The 26,082-nt window shown below is 41.0% G+C and overlaps 1 protein-coding gene and 1 long non-coding RNA gene across 4 annotated transcripts in view; one reads left to right on the top strand and one right to left on the bottom strand.

Annotated features, from left to right (window-relative positions):
* fat3a (FAT atypical cadherin 3a) overlaps positions 1–26,082 on the top strand; it is a 345,169-nt gene that overhangs the window by 252,738 nt on the left and 66,349 nt on the right. Inside the window, exons 16-18 of the mRNA XM_046074254.1 lie at positions 6,296–6,510; positions 9,902–10,039; positions 24,829–24,972. Coding sequence (XP_045930210.1) covers positions 6,296–6,510; positions 9,902–10,039; positions 24,829–24,972 — 497 coding nt within the window. The remainder of the gene's footprint in view (positions 1–6,295; positions 6,511–9,901; positions 10,040–24,828; positions 24,973–26,082) is intronic.
* Positions 8,635–11,545, bottom strand: LOC123986152. Of its 3 annotated transcripts, none has more exons than XR_006828794.1 (3): positions 11,205–11,545; positions 9,875–9,996; positions 8,635–8,988 (listed from the first exon to the last, which is right to left on the bottom strand). It is a non-coding gene; the product is annotated as an uncharacterized LOC123986152 (long non-coding RNA). The 3 variants fall into 3 exon arrangements; XR_006828795.1 differs by having other exon boundaries at positions 9,875–10,037; XR_006828796.1 differs by having other exon boundaries at positions 9,875–10,049.

The following is a 26,082-nucleotide window of genomic DNA, read 5'->3' on the forward strand; positions in this document are numbered from 1 at the left end:
GCTTTGGATAAATCAATAAAGATTTCAATTCAACAGTCACCTTTATCTATAGCGTCATTGATTTTTTAAGTGAGATCAAGAATTACCATACAAGTGGAGCTCTTTTTCCTAAAGCCACACTGTGATAGAACAAAAATATTTAACTTTTCTAAGTAATCACTAAGTCTAGTATATACTACAATTCTTTCCAATACCTTAGAGATAGTGGGCAATATAGATAGGTAATTGTTCATGTTATTTTTATCATCCGACTTAAAGACGGGTACAATTTTAGCAATCTTTGTCATTTTGGGCACAGTCCCACAAAGTAAAGAAAGATTAATAGAGTAGGCAAGAGGCTCCACAATTTCATTTACAACAATTTTGCTACAGATTCCTTCTGTCCCTGCTGTCTGGGAACTTTCCATGTTCATAATGATTGACAGAATGATTGTACAAAATTCATTTTTGTCAGTTGGTGTTAAAAAATAATGAATTCAAATAATTGCCTTGAAGATATTGTGTGAAAGTAGCACCCTTTGGTTGTCCAATTTTGTTGGGAAGGTCTTTACCTATAGAGATAAAGTGATTGTTAAAGCTATCTACACTGTCAAGATCACTACTAGCATTTCTGATATTTTATTTTGTTTTGATGTCGGCACAGGGGTTTTGTGTCCACGGCTAAGGACTTCATTGAGCACCTCCCAGGATCGTTTTTGATCACCTTGAGCAGTCTTTATAAGCTCAGTGTAGTGTCTTTGCTTACCCATTCGTATTACATGTGTAAACTTATTTCTATATTTCGTAAATGATTCCTTATTTGCATCACTTGGATTTTTAATATAAAGCTTATACACTTTGTTATTTGTTGTGATAGATTTTAAAATACCCCTGGTAAGCCACACTTTCTGATCTACAGCACCACTTTTTATGTTCTTTTCAGGTATTGTTCAATCAATGGAGTCAGTTATCTCATTAATTAAAACATTGTTGGCAATGTCTGGATCTTTAAAGTTATATATACTGACTCCCAATTTTTGGCTTTCAGATTTTCAAAAACTTTTTGTAATGTTTCCCATTTATAATTTTAACTTTTCAGTTAAAATTTTCAGAAAATCAGTCGTAAAATTATCTTTTAATGACGGAAAGTATTACACCTGAATCAATACTGGCATTGTCAATATTTGTAATGATGTTGTCCATGATTGATCTGCTGGATTCCGTTACCCTAGTGTACCCTATCCCTTCTCTATGTATTTATAGTATGTGTAAGAATTAAAAGACTTAATATAATTTTTTGCCTTATCCTCTTTAGAGATATCAATATTGAAGTCCCCAAGAATAAAACTATTTTTTATTTATAAGACATAAAAGTTCATCTAATTTGGTTTTGAAAATGTCAAGGTCAGAGTCTGGAGATCGATAAATAACTCCAACAATGAAGTTTTTACCGTTTTTTACAATTATCTCAATAAATAGTGAATCTGAGTCACTATCATCAATATTGAGGTAATCACAAATAGTTACGGAGTGTCCTGAATCTACATATAGACACACTCTACCACCTGGTCTACCTAATCTGTTTTTGTCATATAGCTTGTAACCATCGAGATTAAGAATATCCACGTATGATGCGTCATTAAGCCAGGTTTTACTACAGCCAATTACATCAAAACTACTGCCTATACAAGCCAAAACAGAGACCATCATGATGCCTATTCAGACTTCTAGTATTAAGATGTAAAATGAACACGTTATTTTAGTTTTTTGTATATTTCAGCTTATCAGATGTAAAAAGCTTACAGTTTATCTCCCCACCAATATTAAAATCAGAAATACTTTATTGATCCCTGAAGGGAAATTCTGTGTAAAATAATGTTGTTCAGGTGCTCCATGATTTCCTTTACAGTTTATGAAATCAAAGCCCATACAAAGTGTGATGCTGATATAAGAGTTCCAATTGACTGATGTAATAAAAATTCGGGACCATACTAAGAAACAATTCTCATTTCTCTGAGTTAGAGTCCAAGTCAAGTCTCATTTCTCTGAGCTTGAGTCCGTCAAATCTCAAGTCACTGAGCTAGAGTCCAAGTCAAGTCTCAAGTCTCTCGTGGTTATAATGAATGTTGTATCACCTGCTGTGTTCAATCCAGGCTGCATAGCTATAAAGAATTCTGTAACTGTAACCTGTTTTTCACTTACAGAGCACAACCATGTAATGTGCAATGCAATTAATAACAGCTTGTTAACTAGCCTACTGTAAGTCCACACACCCCGCAGATTCTCAAACCCAGTGTAAAGCTAACTAAAAAAAACTGCAACATTACATGATCCTGTAACCTGTTTATCACAGAGTACAACCATGTAGCCTAATGAACAATGCGTCTGCAACTAATGACAGCTTATTAACTACTGTAAGTCAACACATTCCCCAGACTCTCAAACCAGTGTAACGTTATAACTAAATAAAACTGTAACGTTACATGATCAACAATAAACCTGTAAGCTGTTTGCAGCCGATGTTAATAATTAACGTGATGGCAGCCAGCGGAATGTAAATGATTAGGTTGATCAACCACCACAAGTTTGGCAAGTAAACGTTCATTCATCTTTTCATAACGAGCGACAGTCGGAGTTAACATCCCGTAGGTCATAACTAAAGCAAGAAGCATGTTAGATTGCCAATGCTGAGCTAAACATGTTTACTAACCACAGGTTACTAACCTATTTTGCGTTAAGCTCTTCTTTGTTTGGGCCTCATTGTATGAAGTTTTGAAGCCAAAGTTTATGATGAATGGCACAGCAGCTGCCGTTGTTTGTTGTCCTCTGGCACGTGTGGCCACGCGCATCTGATACTATGTGTTACGTAGGAAGGTTATAGGTAACGGAGGGAGAGGAATAACAGCAAGCTCATCAGACGTTTCCTAAAAATAAACATTGTTGAGTCCCGAACCTCGAGTCTGAAGTCACTGTGTGTGCGACTTAAGTTGGACTCGAGTCCAAGTCTCAAAGTCGAGTCCCCATCTCTGGCTGCAAGCTTATCCTTGTGTTTTTCCCTTAGTGATTCTGTGCTGGAGTCGGTGATAACCTTTTTCACCGGTTCAATAAGAGAATCCACCAGTATCTTTCTGAGTTTGCAGATGAAATCAGAGTCCTGAAATACAATATCAATCTGCTTGCTTAATGTGTCCGTGAAGTCATCGCTGGACACATTTGCTCTATATTCACATTTTTCCAACATTCCCGTGCTGTCGCCGTGCCATCGATTTTCTTGGTCTTCTGCGGCATGTTGTATTGTTTGTTTGTCGGCATTCGTCAGTGGTGTAACTTTGTTATCACCAGAACTAGAGCAGCCAGCAAAACTAAAATTACAAGCAGATGCAAGTATACATATAAGATCACAATATAATTAGTTTATAATTATTTTGTTGGTCAATCGCTTGCTCAGTTTAAGTGAGCCCGTCCTGCATAGTGGCCGGAAACCACCACCTGAGGACAAAACCCAGCAACAATGGAGGTATTATACATACTACATAGTAGAGTATGTTTAAGCTCTGCATCACGTGCATACAATACAAATAACGAATAGAAAATACACTTCACAACATGTAATGATACAAAATACAGTGGGTAAATGAAGATGCGTAGTGTATGAGAGGGCAACTAAACTAAACAGAGGAGTTCAGAGTCCTGATGGCTATGGGGAAAAAGCTATTTGTGAAGCGTTTGATCTTGGTGGAGAGTGACCCGTAGTGCCTCCTTGAGGGAAGGAGCTGGAAAAGGTGCTGAGCAGGATGTGAGGGGTTAGAGATGATTTTCTTTGCTTGCTTTACAGTCCGATGTGTATAGAGGGAATCTACTGATGGCAGTGGTTCGCCAATGAACTTGGATGCTTTGTTGACAGTCCGCTGTAGTTTTTTCTTTGTTTGGCTGTCCGTGCTACCATACTGTGATCAATGATGTAATAATGGACTCAAGGATACTGGAGAAGAACAGAACAAGGAGTTGCTTGCTTGATCCAGTATTTTTTAAGCTACCTGAGGAAATAAAGTCTTTGTTGAGCTCTTGGGAAATGGCCTACTTCAGAAGTCAGTAATGAGTGCCTGGGTTTTGGCTCTGTTGATCATTGTTGTCATCGAACACCTAGTGACAGCTTGGTCCACCTCGATGCGGTACTGGGTTTCCATCATTGTCTGAGATGAGGCCTACAATAGTTGTGTCATCATACTTTATTGTTCATTTCCTTAAATAAACTGGTGCTTGGAGGACAACGATGGAGCTCTATGGCACAGAGGAATATACGCTATATTGCCAAAAGTTTTGGGTTGCCTGCCTTTACATGCACATGAAGGTTAATGACATCCCATTCTTAATCCATAGGGTTTAATATGGAGTCAGCCCACCCTTTGCAGCTATAACAGCTTCAACTCTTCTGGGAAGGCTGTCCAAGGTTGATCATAGGAATTTTTTATTCTTCCAGAAGCGCATTTGTGGGGTCGGCCACAGATGTGGGACAAGAAGGCCTGGCTGGCAGACTCCAATTCATCACAGATGTTCTATTAGATAGAGGGGCAGGCCAGTCAAGTTCTCCACACCAAATTGCTCTTCCATGTCTTAATGGAAATTGCTTTGTGCACTGGTGCGCAGTATTGTTGGGACAGGAAGGGGCCATCCCCAAACTGTTTCCACAGTGTTGAGCATGAAGTTGTCCAAAATGTCTTATGCTGAAGCATCAACAGTTCCTTTCACTAGAACTAAGGGGCCAAGCCCAACCCCTGAAAAACAACCCCACACCATAACCTCCCTCCACCAAACTTTACACTTGGCACAATGCAGTCAGGCAAGTACCGTTCTCCTGGCAACGGCCAAACCCAGACTCATCCAACCGATTGCCAGATAGAAGCGTGAGTCGTCACTCCAGAGAACACGTCTCAACTGCTCTAGTGTCCAGTGGCGGCGTGCTTTACACCACTGCATCTGAAACTTTGCATTGCACTTGGTGATGTAAGGCTTCGATGCAGCTGCTCGGCCATGGAAACCCATTCTGTAAAGTAGGAGGTTCCAAAAGGTACATTTACTATCGTCATGGGACGCATCGGTCAGAATGCGTAGAAGTAAACCAGGAAACTTGGTATATCCTCTGAATAAACGTTTTATTTCTTCCAATTTAGGTGATGCATTTGTCAACATAATCAGGAAAGAAAAGACACATGAGTTGTTCAATCTGAAAGAAAGCAAACATATTAGACACTAAACTCACATGTCCATTTTCAAGGAAATAAGAAAAGACAGACATCTAAACTAAGTTTTCATAAACATAGGATAAAACTAAAGAGAAAAAATTAAACTTGTCTTACCAGAACTGCCACCCCACGTGGAAGTGAAAGAGTGAGTGAAAGGGAGTGCAGTCCTTAAATAGTGTGAACAGGTGAACTCAATCAAGTCAATTAGGAAGATTGAAAGGTGGAAGTGGGAGCCAATCAGTGATAAGAACAGGAACTAAAGGAAGTGAATAAGAATAAAGACAAATTGAGGATCTTTACTACACATTCCATGCAGCTCTCTACGCACTGTTTTTGAGCTATAGTGTGGTGATGGAGCAGTGGATAAGACACAGACATTTGGTGTGAACAAGACACTTAACCCATTGTTGCTCCAGAGGCGTGGGACCTCTGACATATATAGCAATTGTAAATGTCGCTTTGGATAAAAGCGTCAGGTAAAATTAATAAAAATCCAAAGGCCACACGATGTTTTGAGGTCTGTAGCTGTTGACTCTGCAGAAAGTTAGTGATTTCTGCGCACTGTGTGCCTCAGCATGTGCTGACCCCGCTCTGTGATTTTATGTGGCCTACCATTTCGTGTTCCTGTTGATCCGAATCACCGAGTCTGTTTACCACTAACAGTTGACCGTGGAATATTTAGTAGTGAGGAAATTTCACAAATGGACTTAGTTCACAGGTGGCAAACTATCACGAACTATCAAGCAGTCTGCATGACTAGGTGCTTAATTTTATACACCTGTGGCCATGGAAGTGATTGGAACACCTGAATTTAATGATTTGGAGGGGTGTCCTAAAACATTTGGCAATATAGTGCTTTTGATACACACAATACTTAATATATCAGTTCTTTGTTGGTTTGACTCATGGTGTTTGTTGACACTATTACATACATAGAGGATGACTCCTTCAACTAGCCACCACAATGGATCCATTTTTCATTTGACAGTAGACCTTCAGAACATCTTTTCCCTATGATATTTTAATTCATACATTCATCCAATTGCATATTTCTGTTCCTTTTCTCTTCTCAGGAGCCATTTTAGTTGCCCAGCCTTTGGACTATGAGATCTGTAGAGACTACTACCTGACAGTGGAGGCTCGTGATGGCGGGGCACCACCACTGAGTGCCATTACTACAGTGAACATCAACCTGACAGATGTCAATGACAATGCACCCATGTTTAGCCGTGACCTCTACACTGCAGTGGTGTCAGAGGATGCCACCATTGGAGAGTCTGTAGTCCAGGTAGGTTTCGGTCAGTGTTTTCCCTGCATGCATGTGGCTGCAGGGTGGAAGTGGTCCAGAAGTACTGGATAACACTTTTCATCCAGAACAATTATCTTTACAGGTACTGACCATATCTGCATGAAATTTGATAAGGATTTTCGTGGTCAAAAGAAGACAGTTTATTAACGTTTTCAGTGAGAAACTTATTGTTTCGTAGCGCCACCATTATGCACAAATTCCCTTGACTAACACTTTTGTTGGTTTTGGCTGGATTTCTGTTAAATTTGCTCTGAATAGTCATGATCCCTACAGAAAGAACATTTCCATTTTGTACACACTATCAGCTTTTCTCTCATTACACCTTCACACACAAGGTATCCTTAAAAAACCTCTATTGATTTCATGGTTATTTGTTGCTTAAGGAGCTTTCAGTTAAGGAAGATGACACAGGTGGCTTGGGAAACTCTTTGCTTCCAAAGCAGAAAAAACACTGAGCATGCCCCTCAAACACTGTAGCATCACCCAGACCTACTGCCTCAAAACTGCATAGAGACAGACAATTTTACAGCAGAAGCTGCGGAAGGCCATACTGAAAGATAATGTGTTTGTTTCTGAGTCTTTATAATAGTGCCTTTTTTAGTATGGTGGTATCAAGAGGTGGAAAGCAACAAATTACATTTTCTCGCGTTACTGTAATTGAGCTGCTGAAGTTATTTGTGGTGAAATAGGCCTATCTGCCTGATCAGTAGTGTTTTTGGTTGGTTTTGGTTTCACATGCAGCATGCTGTCCCAAACTGTGTTGGTCTAATGGTCTAAAGGGGATGGACTATATACCAACGGATCAATAACGTAATGCACAGCAGAGTAGAGGCCAGCTAGAATAAAAATATTATGAACTCTCATTAAAATATGACGTTAGTCTTGTAATATGTCAGAGAACACTATGGGAGATATTCTGAATGCGCAGAAAGTTTTGAACATGAGCAGAAAACCTGCTGAAACACAAGAGCTATTAAAGTCTAGGAGTTTATAACTGAATTAAAAATAATTTATCATTGAGGTGAAAAGGTCTCATGTGGCCTACGTGGGACCTTTTCACCTCATTAAAAGAGGTTATTTCCCTTGCTTTATATAGATGTAGATGAACCATAAATTGGTGCAGTGCTCAAAATTTCAAATCTAGGGCTCCAACACTGTCATGGCCATCCCCGAGTAGCACATGAATCATGCGTAAAACAGGAGCATCAGGATTCATCCAGCTAGAGGGAACGTTCACCGACCATCCGCAGCGAGAGGGAGGCGCAATGGATAAGACTTTGCCTTTGGTGCTCGCGCTGGCCCTGCTCTGTGCGCAGCTGATGCGGTTGCTGTCGTGACCCCGCCTGCTTCTGTACAGCTGCTGGGCCACCCATCCAGTTGCCCGACTGTTACACATGGGTCAGTCCCCTCCCTCCCATGTCACGCCATCGGTGCTTGTGCGCACACTGACACCAATGCTGCGGACAGCGGATGACTGGGTGGCTCATATATGGCTCTGGGCAGGTGGGTTTTGTGCTTGGTGGTACCGTATGGGCCAGTGAGGTGTTGACTCGTCCTGCTTTGCCTCTAACCCAATAGCAATAGCCTTAGAGGGCGAAGCCTATACAAAATAGAACGGTAGTTACGTACTGTAACTCCAGATTTTATGAGTATAGGCGCAGCCTCCCTGGACCTTGGTTCTCAGTGCTGAATAAAAGCAGGATGAGTCAACGCCTCACTGGGCCCATAAGGTACCATCAAGCACAGACTCACCTGCCACGAGCCAACATAATAAGCCACCCAGTCCCTCACAGCTCACAGGTGGCGTACGCACGACAAATGCCGCGGCATGGAAGAGGCAAACCAACCCAAGCATGAGAGGCCGGGAACGGGATGGGGGGCACCGCAGCTGTGTAGGCACAGATGAAGGTTACACACTGCAACCGTTCCAGCTGTGCACAGAGCAGAGTTGAGCTGCCGGTTAGGTGACAGGCTAACAGTAGTGCCACACAGTGTAGCTAACGACAGCCGGCTCACACAGTGTAGGGACCGTGTGCTTGGTATGGCTGAGTTGACTGAGACAGGCACAGAGCATTTATTCCAATAACACCTTGCACACAAAGAGCAACAACATTATCACACACAGTCTCGACCCATAGCATACCAGTCGTTTCTTCTGAGCGTCAAGGGTCGGACCAACAGCAAGCAATCTTGTTGCTAGATGTCGTTAGCCACAGCTAATGTGGAGCAATGTGGACACATGGAGTTTCCCTGGTTGGCTGATCCACGGGCAAACCGCATGTTAGCTTCCTTGTTAGCTCAACGTTTGCCTGAGGGGGATGGAGGTACCCCGGCAGGATGAAGCCTGTGTCAGACGCCGCACACCCGTACGGATATAGTGGCATCCCGCCCCGCTCTGGCTGACTTGCTGGAAGACAACGCTAGCTGGTGATCTTCTGCTCTTTAGACAACTCAGTGCTGAAGAAAAATGGGAGGCTAGATCTCACTGTTGTATATACACAAGGTGAGGATGTAAGAGAGGCCCACATCGCGGGTGGGCTTCTCAGTGCTGTGCATAGGGGTAAACCCAATAGCGATAGCCTTAGAGGGCGATGCCTATACGAAGTAGAACTAGGTCTAACATAATATAATGCAGTGGAGCTCTCAGGCATTCTGTGTTGTGTTCAGATATGTTTCTCCTGTAGATCAACTTTTCTCATGTGATATCATACCTGCTGAGTCAGTACACATGCAGGCATAATTTAATCTTCCCTCCTCTGTGTCTATGTCATAAAGTAACCTCTAAATGTGTTTGTGGCACCTTTTCAATGATAATTATCAGTTATACTTTTGTTTTTCACTGCATGAGAAAAATGATGTGTGGCATAACAGTTGCTTGCTGCGTGTGAAAAGTGTCAGTTGCGTGAGTGTCGTGAGAAAATTCACTACTTACATAGCGAAGCAAAGAAGAATTAATGTTCACATTTTTCCTTGGATTGTTAAATTTCTTGTGCTTGTGCTGCTGTTATCTATTCAGTCTTATTAAAGAATAACATATTATAGATATATTTAGAGTATTTAGTCTGTTTTACAGTATATAAATAAGTATATTTTGACCTGAACACACAGATTATTGTGATTTCCTCAAAACTGTGTGTTTGGGTTGGTAAAGTTTGGGCAAAGTAGAGCCAAAATGACCTGGGCTTCATAATGGATTCCAAAGTAGTGCAGTGAATATCAAAGTCACCATACCATAGCAACCTGTGTGTATTGACAGTTTGGAAGAAGACATTTGGAACACAAACAATTATAAAGAAAGTGTTTTGTAAAGTATAGGACAGGGCAAATTGAAACATTCACTCACCCTGCGTGTGTGTACGTGTGTTTTCAGATGGTAGCAGAGGACGTTGACAGTCAGCTGAATGGAGACATTCTCTACTCCATCATCAGTGGAGATCGAGACAACCATTTCTTTATTGATCCACTCTGTGGGGTCATCAAGGTCAACAAGCAACTGGACCGTGAGACTGTGAGGACACCTCCCACACACACACACACACACACCCCCCACTCTACAGTTTAGTCTAGAAATAACTATAGAGAGGCTTTACATAGCATCACTACTTAAAGGAGACAAATTATGCTTTTCCATATTTTCTGTCTTACAATGTTATAATGTTGGATGTTAATGTTAAACATGGCCAAAGCTTCAAATAAGGAGGTAAAAGTATTTTAAAGAAATCCTCGTGAGCCAAAACTGCAGATTTCCTCCTGTTCTGAACACCCTGTTTATCAGCTTTTTCCACTGACAGCTCCGTTTGACGACACACGGAGCTACATGGAGCCGGTATTCCATATATGGTCATTTGCGCCGCACAGCTACGCCATAGACTGTTTATAAAAATGGACGCAGTGTCTGTGACGGTACTGTTGGTTTCTGAAGAGCAATTTTGAAGCCCAAATTGGGCGAGCCGGTTGTCGCCATCTTGGTGGCACGTCACCGTGCATCAATCCCGGATAACCAAAAATGGGCAAAGAGGTGGGTGGAGCTGAGGTGACGTGTTGCTGAAAGCATGCCCGCCTAGCTCGACGTGACCAAGTTAGCTCAGGCTAAGGAGCTAATGCTATATGCTACTCTGCATTAGCAAAGATAGCTTCTAGATCCCTGGAGATTTATGGTGGAGGTTGGAACCTGTGACCGTGATTTTACCAGTCTATGGTCGTTATTTACAATCGAGGAAAGGTAAGTTACCTGAAACTATAGAACACTTAAAATAACTATTTCTCTATTATTGATAATATACTACACAAGGTTTAAAATGCTTAAACGATTTTTAATATATAAAAGTGGTAACGTTTATTTGCAAAACTACATTTTGTTGAGACTAATGTTAACAGTTACTAATAAAACATTAATAAAACGAACAATATAAAGCAAATCAATGAACCCTTTTGCGTAACGAGAACGTTAGTTGCGAGTCGTTTATTTGGATGTCATTTGATTTTGTTGTAATAAACTTGCTAAAGCTAGCGGTAGATTACTTAGTTACATGATGGAAGCTTGTAAAAAGTTAGCCATGTGTCAGGGTAGGTGTGGGTTGAGCAGGTTGGAGGACCCAAACGCAGGATGCAAAGCAGAGGTGGTACAGTTCAAAGGAGACTTATTCCAACAAACAAAAAGCGAGCACACTTACAATGAGTGGCTGAGTCCAGGTAATCCAAAATCATAGAGGAACAACTAAGCAGGTGATCCGACAGAGAAATCAAAAAACAGGTGAAAACCAAAATTCAAAGAACTCACAGGGAACAGGCAGGACGAGACAGCGCGAACTACAACCACAGACAGACAGAGCGTCAACATGCTACAATGACCATACAAAGACTAGACGGAAACACCAGGATATATACACAGGGACTAACGTGCAGGGCGGGAGCAACACAGGTGACAAACATGAGGCTAACGAGGCAGGCAGAGAGAGAGCAGAGGGGAGAAGAGAGAGACAGCCAGGCAGAGGAATACTGGAGGGAACAGACATGACAGGTTACTGAACACATAACAGATCAGAGGAATAAGTATAAACTAATAAAGACACAAGCAGACATATCCCCACTAAACTAACACAGACTGAAGCTAAGTAAAACACTGAACTGGGAACTAATACGCCAAGAAGACAGACATGGGTGACCGACAGAGACGGACATGAGTGAAACCCAAAACACGAACCGAGACACAGAACGAGGAGCTAAGACACAGGCTAACTCTAACACAGGGATCATAGCAGACAAAAACTAAACGAGGACTACAGAGCAGACTAAACTAACATAATGCAGATGAGGAACAAGAAATAAATACTAAAACATAACTAAGGCACAGGACTGGGAACAAAGACATGGAACCAAAAGCAGACTTAAACAGGAAAGACATGAACACAGAAACCATATTCCTAACAGCCATGACTCTTAACAGTATTAACAGATCACGTTAGGTAATTCCACACACCGCTATTTTGAATAACATTGCTGCTGTCGCCAGGGCTATGCGAGATTATTGTCAAGGACACTTGAGAGAGAAAGGTACTTTTTATAAGATGTTTATTTCTTTCAGTGATCAGTTCTTGTTGAGGTTCTGATGCCTCCATGTCTGCTACACAGCTTAAACTGTAAGTAATGTTACTAGTCTTTATTACTGGACATAGCTGTTATTAAATTGTCTGTCTTAAAAAGACAACACAAAAACATTTAAAGACTGTCTCCCTTGTTACATTTTATATGACATAATAGCACTGTCAACATTAAAACACTGAGCCACCTTTTAGATGAAAATCTCAAAAAATTTGAATACCGTGGAAAAGTTAGTGCATTGAGAGCACCAGAACAAGACTGAGAGATTAAAGGCTTCAGACACCTTTGCAGGTGTTTTTGAGTTACTAAGCTGATTAGAGAGCTCCTCTCCAGTTAAGTTTTTATTTCCATGAGCTGTAAACCATAATCATCAAGATGAAAACAAAAAAAAGTCTTGAAATGCTTCACTTTGTGTAATGAATCTAGAATATATCAAAGATTCACTTTTTGAAATAAATTACGTTAGACAATTAGCTTTTCCATGATATGCTATTTTGTTAAAGACTCATCTGTATTGTTTACTTTATATTTTTCATTGCCTGAAGCATTTCTTACACATTTTTCTCCTGTAGTCACACTGGAGAGACCTGGGAAGCCTCCTTAGTGTGCTGGAAGTCTGTATCTGTTAATATGGACTGATGTGGAAAGGCCTTCTCTATTTCTGTTTACTTTTAGTTTTAAATATTGTCCATATTTGTGTTATAGGTCCATTTAAAAAAATATATGCTTTATGGTTCACATGTAATAAATTTTATATACATTAGCACTCCTTGTCTTTATTACTTACTGAAAATGTTAGATTTCATATTCTGTCAATACAAAGGACAACCTAATCGTATAACACAGAGAAAACACCAAACATTAAAGCTCTTGCTTAAGAACATCAGTCTAAGTTTTTGAAATGATAAAATGATAAATTTGTCTCTTAAAGAAATGTCAAAATAAAACATTATATAACATCAAACTTTCATTTTTTACTTTCCTCTTACATATATGCAAAATGTTAACCTATAAATACCATCTTATTAGTTTCATTTACAGCTGTTAACTATAATATATTAAGTTTAGATCAACTAATTACAATTAACATAGGATACTGATGATGAATGAAGAATTTGATTTTATTTTTAAAATAATTAGTCTGATACATTTTAAAACAAATTATTCCAAATACACAAGCAATAGCTTGTATGACTTGAAATAATGTGTGTAAGAGTTATTATTATAATGATAAAATCTATTGATAGGAACCCAGTGTCATAATTTCACATCAGTAGTGTTCAGGTGTTGTGGCGTAAAAAGAAAAGGCTGAAGAGCCTCGCTGGAAGCTGGAGCGGTTCTCTCCTGTAGAGCTGAAAACAGCAAATCACATCTGGAGGGTTCTGCAATCAGCTCCTCTGGCAACAATGGGTAGACAGTTAAGCAGCTTCTTCCAAAGAGCCATAAAGCTACTGAACTCTGAGATCACCTCAGCATGATAACCTCTCTGGTATTTAATCATGTTTATTTTAGTATGGTCTAGACCGTACTCTGTGATATTTACAGAAACCCAACAGTTCCCACCAAGAGCAAGCACTAGGCGACAGAGGCAAGGAAAAACTTCCTTTAAGAGGCAGAAACCTCAAGCAGAACCATGGCTCAGGGTGGGCAGCCATCTGCCTCGACCGGTTGGGGGTGAAGGAGAGAGAGAGAGAGAGAGGAACAGAGAGAAAAAGAGAAAGGGATAGAAGGAGAGAGAGAGGGGAGGGAGGCAGCCTACACAATATACACACAGAGGTACAGACAGTAAAGGTGATGTTGCTATAGACTAAATGAATAATGGTACAGATATTTATAGTAGTGTTAATGATAACAATCGTAATGTTAATGATAATAATAACAATAATAACAATAGGACTAGTAACAATAGTTGTAGCAGAGGGTGTCGAGCAGGAACACGGGGGCAGCAGGTGACTCGCAACCACAGATCCAGACTCCACAGCTCCAGAGCCAGAAACACCTGCATGATAGGAGGAGAGAGGAGAGGGACGAGAAAGCACAAGACTACGGGAAAGGGAAGAAGTCGAGTTAGTAACATGCTTTAATGGGATGAGGTTGCATACAGAGGGAGAGAAAGTAGAGGAGAGAAGAGCTCAGTGCATCATGGGAAGTCCCCCGGCAGTCTAGGCCTATAGGAGCATAACTAAGGGATGGTTCAGGACTCACCTGAGCCTTTACTTTACAACTTCACACAGACACCTTTTCATCAAAGTATTATCACCCAACACTAACTTTAATGTAATACATTTTGGCTTCTCTCTTCTTGCTGACTTGTTTTTGACTCCTTAAAAACTGTGGTTAGAACACACTCCCGTTAACTTTGCATTGTTAGCACAGTTTGGGGCTGCTCGTATCTGGCTAACTAGCATAACGAGCTAAGCTAACAAGCTATGTATGCCGACAGCGATACCAGTTAGATATTGTTAACACATAAATAAAATACTAGAATTTCACTCACCAACTTTAGCACAGACTTCCTGGAGGTTCTCACCAATAAACTGTACAGCAATAACAGAGCGCAGGCAGACGACTAGCAGTGACATCAACAGCAGCCACCTGTCAATCAAAGTGGCCACGCCCAAAATTAGCTAGCCAGGCTGTAAACATGTTTCATTCTGCTGTAAAGTTGGCCATTTTAACATGGGGGTCAATGGGGATTGACTCCCTTTTGGAGCCAACCTCAAGTGGCCACTCGATGAATTGTTTTTGTTACTTCCTATATGTCCTCACACATTTAACCGGAAATTTGCTGCTTGAGCTACACTGAGTCTGTCTGTACTGCTCAGTGGCAACAACAACCTGGTAATGTGCTTCAGGTCTCGGCCAATCAGAAGACAATGGACTTTGAGAGGGTGGGCCAGCTTGTTTCAGACAGAGGATGAAATGAGTGCCTGCATGAAGGGCCAGTATAAGATAGAAAATGATTTTTATGAACTTTGAATAATGCAAAGCTGCCATACAGGAATCACAGAACAACAATATAGGACTAGAAATGCAGTATAATAGGTCTCCTTTAAAGGGGCTATATGTAAGTTTTTCAATGAAATTACTTATTAATAAATCTAATTTTCATTGCCTTATTGTCAGTGGGCTAAAAGCTCACTTAGAATGAAACACACGCCTGTTTTTTCCATTGCTTGGATCAGCCACTATTCTGCTTTTAATGTGGGGACTCTGGGTCGGATTCAGCCCTGTGCACGCTCCTCTCGTACTACAGCGACAACATGGCAGCTAACGACATGCAGTCCACTAACAAAACAACCAGCTCACAGCAAAACACAGGCTCCACGTAAGGATACAAAACAACAATAAAGGATTATGTGCTGAAGTACATCAGACCAAAAAGGTTCAGATGATGTCAAGTAAGAACAAAGTGAATAAAGTAAAGCTGGAGAAACACAGAGAAAATCACATTAGTGGTGTGGTAATGGTGAAGTGGATAAGACGCATGTCTTTGGTGGGAGAGACCCAGGTTCAACTCCCCTCTGTGACACATCCACCAGTGTGTCCCTGAGCAAGACACTTAACCCCTAGTTGCCCCTCTGACATATATAAAGCACATATATGGATAAAAGCGTCAGCTAAATGAATAAATGTTAGCTCGCCGGCAAACGCCGATCAGTTGCTAATGTTATCCAGTGCAAAGTTAAATCGCTTTCCACATTACTTCACCAACTAACGTGACCCATCTTACTATCCTGTGTACCACTGTTGATTTAGCCTGCAGAGAGGATGTAACGGCAAAAAGCAAATGTGGAGCGATTTGTTTAGTAACGTTAGCCTATAGTAAATGTACCGTTATCGTGTAACGAGCATGGATTAGTTCAACCTACAGTTGATAAAACAAAAATTACTATAACATTGCAGTGGGAGTTTACCTGAGTTTCCAGCTCTGTCTGTTGTCCCTGCCTGTCTGTAGCCGCTGTCACTCTGCCTTTTTTCCGGGAGGATTGTGCCGATATGCGGTTCGATACGATGAATGAAAGGTACGGCGCCGGTGTTGATCTGCCCCTGAGATGGGAGCGCTGAAGTAACAGAGCCTGAACATTGTCTGGAGAAAAGCCAAAGCCTGCATGCTGGTGTTCCTGCGTTTATTGTGGTATTTCTGTATGAAAGTAGTTGTGTTTCGGATTATGCTAGCTCATGAGTTTAAGTGAGCATGCATATGGTTGCAATTTTATAACCGCTGAAAACTACATAATGCCCCTTTAACAGTCATACTCATAATTGTAGGAGGGAACTATGACTCGGTTAATATATACAATCAGAAAATAAATACAACAAGCAGCTTCCCCGCCCCAGGCCCTTGCACAGTGAGACTCTGAATTATCACGCACTTTAGATGCTGCACAATGGACTTACCGTCACTTCCCGTTTCCCCTATGTGGCGTTAGAGAACACCCACTAATTATACGTCATGTCCCACTACGTGAAGTATGAAACCCACTGTGAAAATTTTATTTAAAGAGGTGGTATTATGCTCATTTTCAGGTTCAAAATATTATCATATCTAGTGGCTTTGCTGCCACGTCACGGACATGCCATTGAAGGAAAACTCACACTATTCACAACATAGCATCATCAATGTGTTAAGGCTTTTCTGAGACAGTTTTGAAGTGGATGTGGCCAACCTCCACTCCACCTCCAGAGTAGTTCATCACAGCATAAAAGTAATCAATTCCTGTTTTCCAGTAGGTGGCCCTATGGCTTTGAGTGAATATTGGCATATGGATGTGTTCAGGGCGGGACTGTTATCATACATCTACATTTTGGTACAGATGTGAGCATGTACACTAAAATAACAACAACTTCCTGTTTCATGGTGAATAATGATTTTGCGATGCCACGTCACAGACACGCTCACAGATAGCACAACTTTTCATTATCAATGCCTTTAGACTGCGCAGCAAAATTTGAGATTTATCTGATTAATTCTCTAGGAGTTTGTTAAAGTACAGAGCTTGTAAAATTGCACTTTCATATCAATCAATATCAATATCAGTTTTATTTATATAGCATACTTTAAACAACCAGGGTTGACTAAGGTGCTTTACAGGTTAAAAATACAACAGTAAAACAGTAATTCCACAGTAAAAGTACAGCAATAAAACATTATAACGTATATGATATAAAGTGATATTAAAATCAGCAGGGATAATAACTGACTTAACTCAAAGGAAATGCCAATGTCAAGATATTTATTTTTAACAGTGATTTAAAGCATTCGAGAGTTGTTACAAATCAAAATGGCTGTCTTCCTGTTGAGTTCAGGGTATGGGTACTTGATACATGTCCCAAAACATTTTGTGCATCTAGGTCAAATATGGCACAGGGGCAAATTTTAAAAAATTTTGTAGGTAGCGATATGGAGCCATTTTGCCACTCCCATATGACCTATATGACACATGAATATTTGCCACTTCTGACGTGTTCAAATGTTCGTGAGTTTTCCAGAATATTTAAATAAATGCGCAATATAATGAAATGAAAATATATTGAAAAATAGATTGAATTTCATAAATGATTTTCTTTCAGTTCTGGGGATCCTGATTCAAGAAATTTTAGTTTAACTTTGAACCTTAAATTGACGTGATGCAATCAGCTGATGGCTCAAGTAGTGAAGGCAATTCAGTTCAATCCTTATTGTTCCACCAGGGGAAATTTGATTTGCAATAGGGTTAAAACAAACATACATAAGACATGAACAAAGATAAGAACAGCTGTTACCGTATACATCTATTTGTTCGTCTAAAAGCTCTCAAAAATTTGAAATGGTAGCCTCAACACTGTAGGATGCTTCTGAGCAGCAGCTCAGGCTCTGTGCAAATTTAGGGCATTAATTGCCATGAGTGTGACTGTTGCAACACTCGCAGAAACTTGTGTAATCAAATAAACCTTTTTGGCATGAATGTTGATGTTCATTGTTAAATGTCAACATTAAAAATATATTAAAATATTAGCCTCAGAAACAAACACAAAGCAACTCTGAGTTTGAGCACTTTCATTTGCAGCAGGAACAAAAATGGAAGGCATGAACCCCTGTCTGTCTCCCACCTCCCCTGAGCTGTTTTCTCTCCTTTCTTCCTCATCTTCTCCTTCTTGCTCATCTCCTTCTCCTCGACAGTGCTTGAAAACTTTCACATTCCTCTCATAAAGTATTCATGAATGCGGTCGATGAGCTGTCTTAGTGTGCTCAGAAAAAGAGTGTGGAGGATCAAAGCTTTTGGTTGATGAAAGTGTGTTTGGGGTTATCACACAGAGAGCAGCAGTTTTCTCTGTGTCATTGTGAGTGTGTGTGTGTGCGCAATGCTGATGTGTCCATCCATGTAAATATGCATTAAAACGTGTGTGTGTGTGTGTGTGTGTGTGTGTTTACATATGTTTCCTCTTCTTGTTTCCATATGGTTCTTCTATTTTCCCACCCCATTCTCTCTGCTAAGCAGGTCATAGTTGTTTATTACTAAGGTTTACTTTTTCATTATTGCTGCCTCTGCATTTCCCCTCAGTGTGCTTCATTAGTTCTGTATGATAAAACAATATAAAGAAACAGAAAAATATCCTGCGGCAGGAACACTGAGCAGCATGCTACGTGAACGAAAGTGTGTGTGTGTGTGTGTGTGTGTGCGCAGTGTGCGAACTATACCATGGTTTTCAGGGTTAGTTCACTTTTTTTATGATGCTCCTGAATTTATGCATGGATCCATGATGATAGAGAAATATAGAAATTAATGGCAATAAAGCATGCTGTCAATATTTTAGAGACCCCCCAAAATATCACAAATGCTTTTAGGGGAGCTGGTGTCCTCTTTAGAGGAGCTAAGCTCCCCCTGGCTCCCCCCCAGGTGGCACCCTGTGTGTGTGTGTGTGTGTGTGTGAACTTAAACATTCTCAACTCTCCTTCAGAAGACCACATACTTAAGCATTTTTTCCGTAATATGAACATTTTGAAACAGTGAGTCAGACCACAGTGTAGAAGATTAATCTTTATCTGCCATTCAGAGCTGTTGTGTTGTGACTGTAGAAAGGCAATGAATCTCTACCAACTCCTGAGGAACATATCTGGCTCTTTAGCCAAAATGTTAACTCTCTAACTGTGTCTGTCTGCTGATCAGGTAGTGTACATTTGGTATTTTGAGCTTTTTCTCTGAAAACAGCTGCCTGCTGTGGCTATTTTTTAGTCATCAGTTTTTATGTGTTTGTGTCTAGCTTTGTTCCTGTTCTGTCTAGCTTAGTGTTATTTCATGGTCTGTCTTGCCTTTCTGTATTCACCCTGCCCGCCTGTGTGTCTGCTGCAAGTGGCAACCTTCTGGTTTCCTGGGTGAAGCCGAACCAGAAATGCCTAAAAAAAATTCATTGAGTGACTACTTGAGGCTGGCTCCAAAAGGGAATCAATCTCCATTGACTCCCATGCTAAAATGGCCAACTTTACAGCAGAATAAAACATGTTTACTGCCTGGTACAAAAAATTGTTTTAGTGTATATAGCTAATTTTGCCCTTCATGACAACTGTGAGGTGTGACCTGTGTCACCCGTTTAAATTAAATTAAGCCTTAAAATTCTGCATTATTAGCATGGCCGCTTTGATTGACAGGTGGCTGCTGTGGCTATCACCGCTAGCCAACTGACTGCCGTTAGTTCAGCTAATACAGTCCTTCACGGAGCTCAGCAGCTATGCTCTGTTGGAGCCTTTTGGACTTTTCTTCATGCAGATACCGGACAAATAATGGCAGGCTTTTCGGTTTATTGGAGAGAAAGAGAACCCTCAGAAGCTTGTGCTCCAGTTGGTGAGTGAAATTGTAGTATTTTAATTATGTGTTTCAATAATTAGCGGGTATGGGTACTTAACGTTAGTTTATAGCTTAGCTAACATTACCCAACTAGCTAATTAGCCAGCTTCAAGCTTTGGTAACGATGCTAAAATAACGGGAGTCTGCTAACTGCAGTTAATAAAGAATCAATCACAGAAGTCAAAACATATTACAGAAGTGTTTGAATTTTGGGTGAAAACACTTTGGAACAAAAGACGTCTGTTACAAGGTGAGCAATGTTAGTAAAGTAACGTTAATGGCCCACCTCGTCAGTTAGCTGACGTTATGTAACGTTAATGTTAACGGTAAACTTGCCAAACAGGCATTGTCAGATTAACATTAAAGTTACTGTAACAGAGTCACTGTGTCACTAGAATAAGTGGCTCCACCTGTACTGAGGGATGGGGTAGAGATGGGATAGATCAAATTTTCTTTCTTTCTACCAACAATAATTGACAGCATACACAAATATTTTGGATCTTTTCTTTAATGGAAAATTCTTTCTTTATTAGGATCCCCATCAGCACCAGCATAACCATTAGCTATTATCACTGGGGGCCATTCAACTGTACGTTCATAATAAAACATTAATGATCAACTTTTGCATTTTTTCTAAAACTGCAGCAGGACAGCAAGCAGCAGTGTGTACAGGACCTTCTCTCACTCACATCTCAATTTAAAAAGTGCTCCATATTAGGCTAATGGACGGAGATGTTTTGTACAAATAAAATCCTCCTGAAAATAAATTGCAGTATTAAGTAGGCCGGAGTGAGGGGGGTTACTTGCAAACTACTTTAATCTGCTCACCTCGCTTTTCCCTTCAGACACACATATCTACACCTGTCTCTCTCTCCGTGTATCTGTCTGCTCTGTTGACTTTATTTGTCGGCATAAAGACCACTTGCGTTTTGAAATTTTTCACCTGCAATTCCGTTTTCAAAGTAGCAGGTGAGCCTCATGGAGGCTTGTTGTTAATTACCAGTCGAGACAACCGTGGTACTGAATGACATCGGCACCATCAGCTGTGTTCACTGTTTACCTGGTCCGTGCATTGTAAAATATCGACCATGTCAGTGTCTTCTAACGTAGTGCAAGATAGTGGCTCTTTTTGTGTATTTCTCAACAAGTGTAGCATTGTCTTTGGCTGTGACAATAGCCATTTACTGTCTGTGTCGCGGTGCGCATGATGTCAAACATCATGCAACACACCGTGTGTAACGTTATATGTGACTAGCAGAAAATCCAATATTTGATGCTGCTCAGCACCGGTCACCAGTCATGGCCGATTAAGCTAAAAACCAGCCTATTTTCGGTTCCCAGCCGATCGATACGTGTATCTCTAGAACAAAACTGTTGAGTCACTGTCACATCATTACACCAGCCACTGTTAAAGTAAAAACAAATACCTCCACCTTTCGTTTTGTCGGAGACTTCTGTGTCGCGGTCCGCTCTAAATAGTTGGAAGCCAGCCAACTATAGGGCTGAGTCCGGTATCAATCCACAAAGCCACGTCTCCATGAAGCAGAGAACAGACGATGAATAAAAGCCATTGTTTTTTTTCCACACCAGTAGCTGTAGTTTGTCCAGTGTGTTGCACTTTGAGTGCATGTTGGTAGGGGTGAACGATTAAAATGTCTCCATGATCTTCCTTTTCATAGAGATTGTTACTATCATGCTACAGTGCACAGTCTATCAGTTTCATCTCTATGGCTCATACACACAGTTGACAGCCGCTCTGTCAACATCAAAAGTCACGAAGTGTGAACGCCTCAACGAAGTCAAGATCTCGTCACAAGTCGACATGTTGTCTATTGTGAACAGCACGGCCATCAGCAGGCGCTGAAAGTCATTTAGTCCGCACGAGCCCTCAGCTGCCTCGCTGCCTGTGTCCTTCGTTGTCTACAAAGGCAACACTGTAACTGTTGGGCCTCAGAATGAACATTAAAGTTCCCTGTGTCCCCGGCTGCTCTGCCTCAACTCTCTGGGATTTACGGAGGTTGCTGATGAACTGAAAGTGTTACTTGTTGCTAATGTAACCACTGACTGGTCATCTGAATCAGGTTTTCAGGCCACGGTAATGTCAGAGAGTGGCACCCCAGAACCTGAGCCGCGTGAACAACAGTCAGCAGCCTCCAAGTGAACAAGGCATGAACGGGCCCGAACACAGAGACAGACAGGAATATACAGTGAGGAAAATAAGTATTTGAACACCCTGCTATTTTGCAAGTTCCCCCACTTAAAAATCATGGAGGGGTCTGAAATTGTCATCGTAGGTGCATGTCCACTGTGAGAGACATAATCTAAACAAAAAAAAATCCTGAAATCACAATGTATGATTTTTTTAACTATTTATTTGTATGATACTGCTGAGAAACACGGAGTTTGAGCTCCCTCCAAAGATTCTCTATTGGGTTTAGGTCTGGAGACTGGCTAGGCCACGCCAGAACCTTGATATGCTTCTTACAGAGCCACTCCTTGGTTATCCTGGCTGTGTGCTTCGGGTCATTGTCATGTTGGAAGACCCGGCCTCGACCCATCTTCAATGCTCTAACTGAGGGAAGGAGGTTGTTCCCCAAAATCTCGCAATACATGGCCCCGGTCATCCTCTCCTTAATACAGTGCAGTCGCCCTGTCCCATGTGCAGAAAAACACCCCCAAAGCATGATGCTACCACCCCCATGCTTCACAGTAGGGATGGTGTTCTTGGGATGGTACTCATCATTCTTCTTCCTCCAAACACGGTTAGTGGAATTATGACCAAAAAGTTCTATTTTGGTCTCATCTGACCACATGACTTTCTCCCATGACTCCTCTGGATCATCCAAATGGTCATTGGCATATATATATATATATTGGCAGATTGACAGTCATGTTTAGCTTCTTCCATTTTCTAATGATTGCTCCAACAGTGGACCTTTTTTCACCAAGCTGCTTGGCAGTTTCCCCGTAGCCCTTTCCAGCCCAGTGGAGGTGTACAATTTTGTCTCTAGTGTCTTTGGACAGCTCTTTGGTCTTGGCCATGTTAGTAGTTGTATTCTTACTGATTGTATGGGGTGGACAGGTGTCTTTATGCAGCTAACGACCTCAAACAGGTGCATCTAATTTAGGATAATAAATGGAGTGCAGGTGGACATTTTGAAGGCAGACTAACAGGTCTTTGAGAGTCAGAATTCTAGCTGATAGACAGGTGTTCAAATACTTATTTGCAGCTGTATCATACAAATAAATAGTTAAAAAAAACAATACATAGTGATTTCTGGATTTTTTTTTTTTAGATTATGTCTCTCACAGTGGACATGCACCTACGATGACAATTTCAGACCCCTCCATGATTTCTAAGTGGGAGAACTTGCAAAATAGCAGGGTGTTCAAATACTTATTTTCCTCACTGTAGTACCGAGGTGATTTACAGAATTTGGTGATGATTACATTTACTTTTTGCTAAACCGCTAACTGTATCTGTTGCTAATTAAGTAAGCTTAGTTGCTGCTAGTTGTCCTTTATTAGCTGAGTCAGCCCCGGGGTGCAAAGAGTCAAACCCGGAAAGAAAACCACCCGGTCCTGTATTCCTTGTTGTCAAAATTGGCCTCTGTCGGTTTCGGAAGCATGTGCTCGGTCCCGGTCCGGCCGCAGTGTTTACTCACTGAGAGCTGAACCAGTCTGCACAGTCTACATGACTGGGTGGGGGCATAACGTACATCCAGGCTATTGACTACTGTGAACGCCAATCAATAACTACAACAAGTCTTGCAACTGTCTTTGTGTTTTTAAATATGCAGAATATATAAGAACAAAATTAATCAGTTCTTTGTGGTTTAAATTAATCATTAGACCATATTGTATATGATTAATAAAGTAGTGTTATTTTTCTCTTTTAAAACAATAACTTGTAAAATAGTCTTAAAAACCAACAGGAAAATGAATCGTAAGATTGTGAATTGTGATCTGCCTGAAATAAATCGTGATATGGCAAAAATATCATATCGCCCACCCCTACATGTTGGAGTGAAATATTCCCTGTAGCGCTGTGCGGAGTCACCGTTGATGGAGACACACAAGTGCTCTGGCGCATCACACAGCCCAAACAACAGCAAGCGTACCCTTGACCAAAATGTCCAGTAATTCCCCTAATGATGCAAGAAAAGTGGGAAATAAAGTTTAATAAGTTGGTTGATCTGTTGGAGCTTTTTAGTGATGTCACAGTGTTCTCAGATCACATGTATTGACTTGGGGAGTTCATTGTTATTATAAAGTTGTAATAAACTGGTATTATCCTGTAAAAAAGTGACATTTAGAAAGAAATTCAATTTTGAACAGAATCATTAAGGGAAACTGGACTGTAATTAAACCTGGGCTTCTAGCTAGAGCAAGTCCCATGGTTCAGGATTCAAAGTCAGACGAAACCATCAGCCAGTTCTTTCACAAGATACATTTAAAAGAACAGCTGTCATGAACACCTTAATGAGGATAGTACCTTTAGATTTTTTTCCCCCTGTGCCAATCATCTACTGCCACCCTCAGGACAAGCCTTATTTACATAATATTTATTATTATAAGTAAAGGGTCTAAGAATAGTATTATCATCATTCTGTTGTACATCATTCTTCACCTAAATGATGATTTAGTGATCTACTGTGGTGATTACTCTCTGTTCATCTAACCTGATCCCAACACAGACTGCTCTACTTTAATCACATCTGTATTGTGGCTCCACCAACTGCCATAATGGCAGAAATCCAAACTGCCAAACATGCTTTCAAAAACATATGTGTGACATCAGACACTACATCGATGATATGTTTTTGTTTTTTCATGGTTTATGTCTCTTCCACTGTGTCTGTCCTTCTAGGTTCCCAGCTATTCATTGGCCATTAGAGCTCTGGATAGTGGAATACCACCCATGTCCTCTACCGTAATGGTCAACATCGACATCTCTGACGTCAATGACAACCCGCCCACCTTCTCCCCAGCTAACCTCACTACTGTCATACAGGTTAGCATAATGATTGACGTGATATTTACTGTGATGAATTAGTGTGATGTATTAATTTAAGAAATATTTCCATAAATTCATCTGAGCCAAGTATTATCCCAAATCTGGGCCCTGTAAATAAGATGCCTCAGTAGCCCCCTTACCCTTTTAATAAATACATTGTCTGTGTTTATAAGCGTTTAAGGTTTTTTCCCCTGAACATACTGTAAAAAGCTTGCACTATGAGGTTTTAGAACATTATTTCTGTCATGTTTTTAGGTCTCCTGGTAATAAGACAAAGGTGGAGAGCTACTTTGTTCACCTTACTGCAGGATTGGACTAAACCATGTGCAGACCTTACTCTGAAACTATTTATTTAGTCAGCAGTAATAGTTTATGTATAATGTGAATAATTTAAAAATCTAAATTGCGGGGAAAAAACTTTTAATGAAAGGCTTTTTGAGGGCCCTCACTAAGTTCTGTCCCTGGGTACTTAGTTTCACTATTCATCCAGCTACTACACCCCTTCCCAGCTAAAACCTTGCAAATTGTTTTGTTATAATTAAGACCTGAAGGGCCAAAGAACCTCCTGTTCATATTGGCCTTTAAGATAGCCTATGCGAAATCCATTTCAATGTAAATAATGGTGATCAAATCCCACAGTTGGGCTTCAACTTGATGCGAGGTGTGGTGTGTGGACAGAGAGGACCCAAATGCAGCACTCTGAGGGAAGGAGGTTTATTGAGGGAAAAAGGGTGAGAGGGACTGGAGTAGAGGGAGAGGAGGACGTCGGGGAAGCACAGGCACGGGGAACCAAGGAGACAGGGGGCCAGGGAGCCGGGGAACACAGGGGCCGAGGAAGCGAGGAGAGGCGGGGGAACAGGGAGGACGCCGTGAGGGAAGTCCGAGGAGGAGTGGGCCAGTGGATGAGCCCAGCCGAACGGAGGACGAGGGTGAGTGTACCTGGGAGGGAAACAGACAGAGAGACAAGGTTAGGGAAGACAGCAACAAGGCACAGGGTTAATGTAAAAAAAAAAAACAAGAAACATGAAAGCCTGAACGTGGGGGTGGCACCGGGTATGGAGCTACGACGATCAAGCGAGGATGGTGTGGAGAACCGGGGTTGAAATA

This window comes from Micropterus dolomieu, linkage group LG17, assembly GCF_021292245.1.
Source record: "Micropterus dolomieu isolate WLL.071019.BEF.003 ecotype Adirondacks linkage group LG17, ASM2129224v1, whole genome shotgun sequence".
Classification (NCBI taxonomy): Eukaryota; Metazoa; Chordata; class Actinopteri; order Centrarchiformes; family Centrarchidae; genus Micropterus; species Micropterus dolomieu.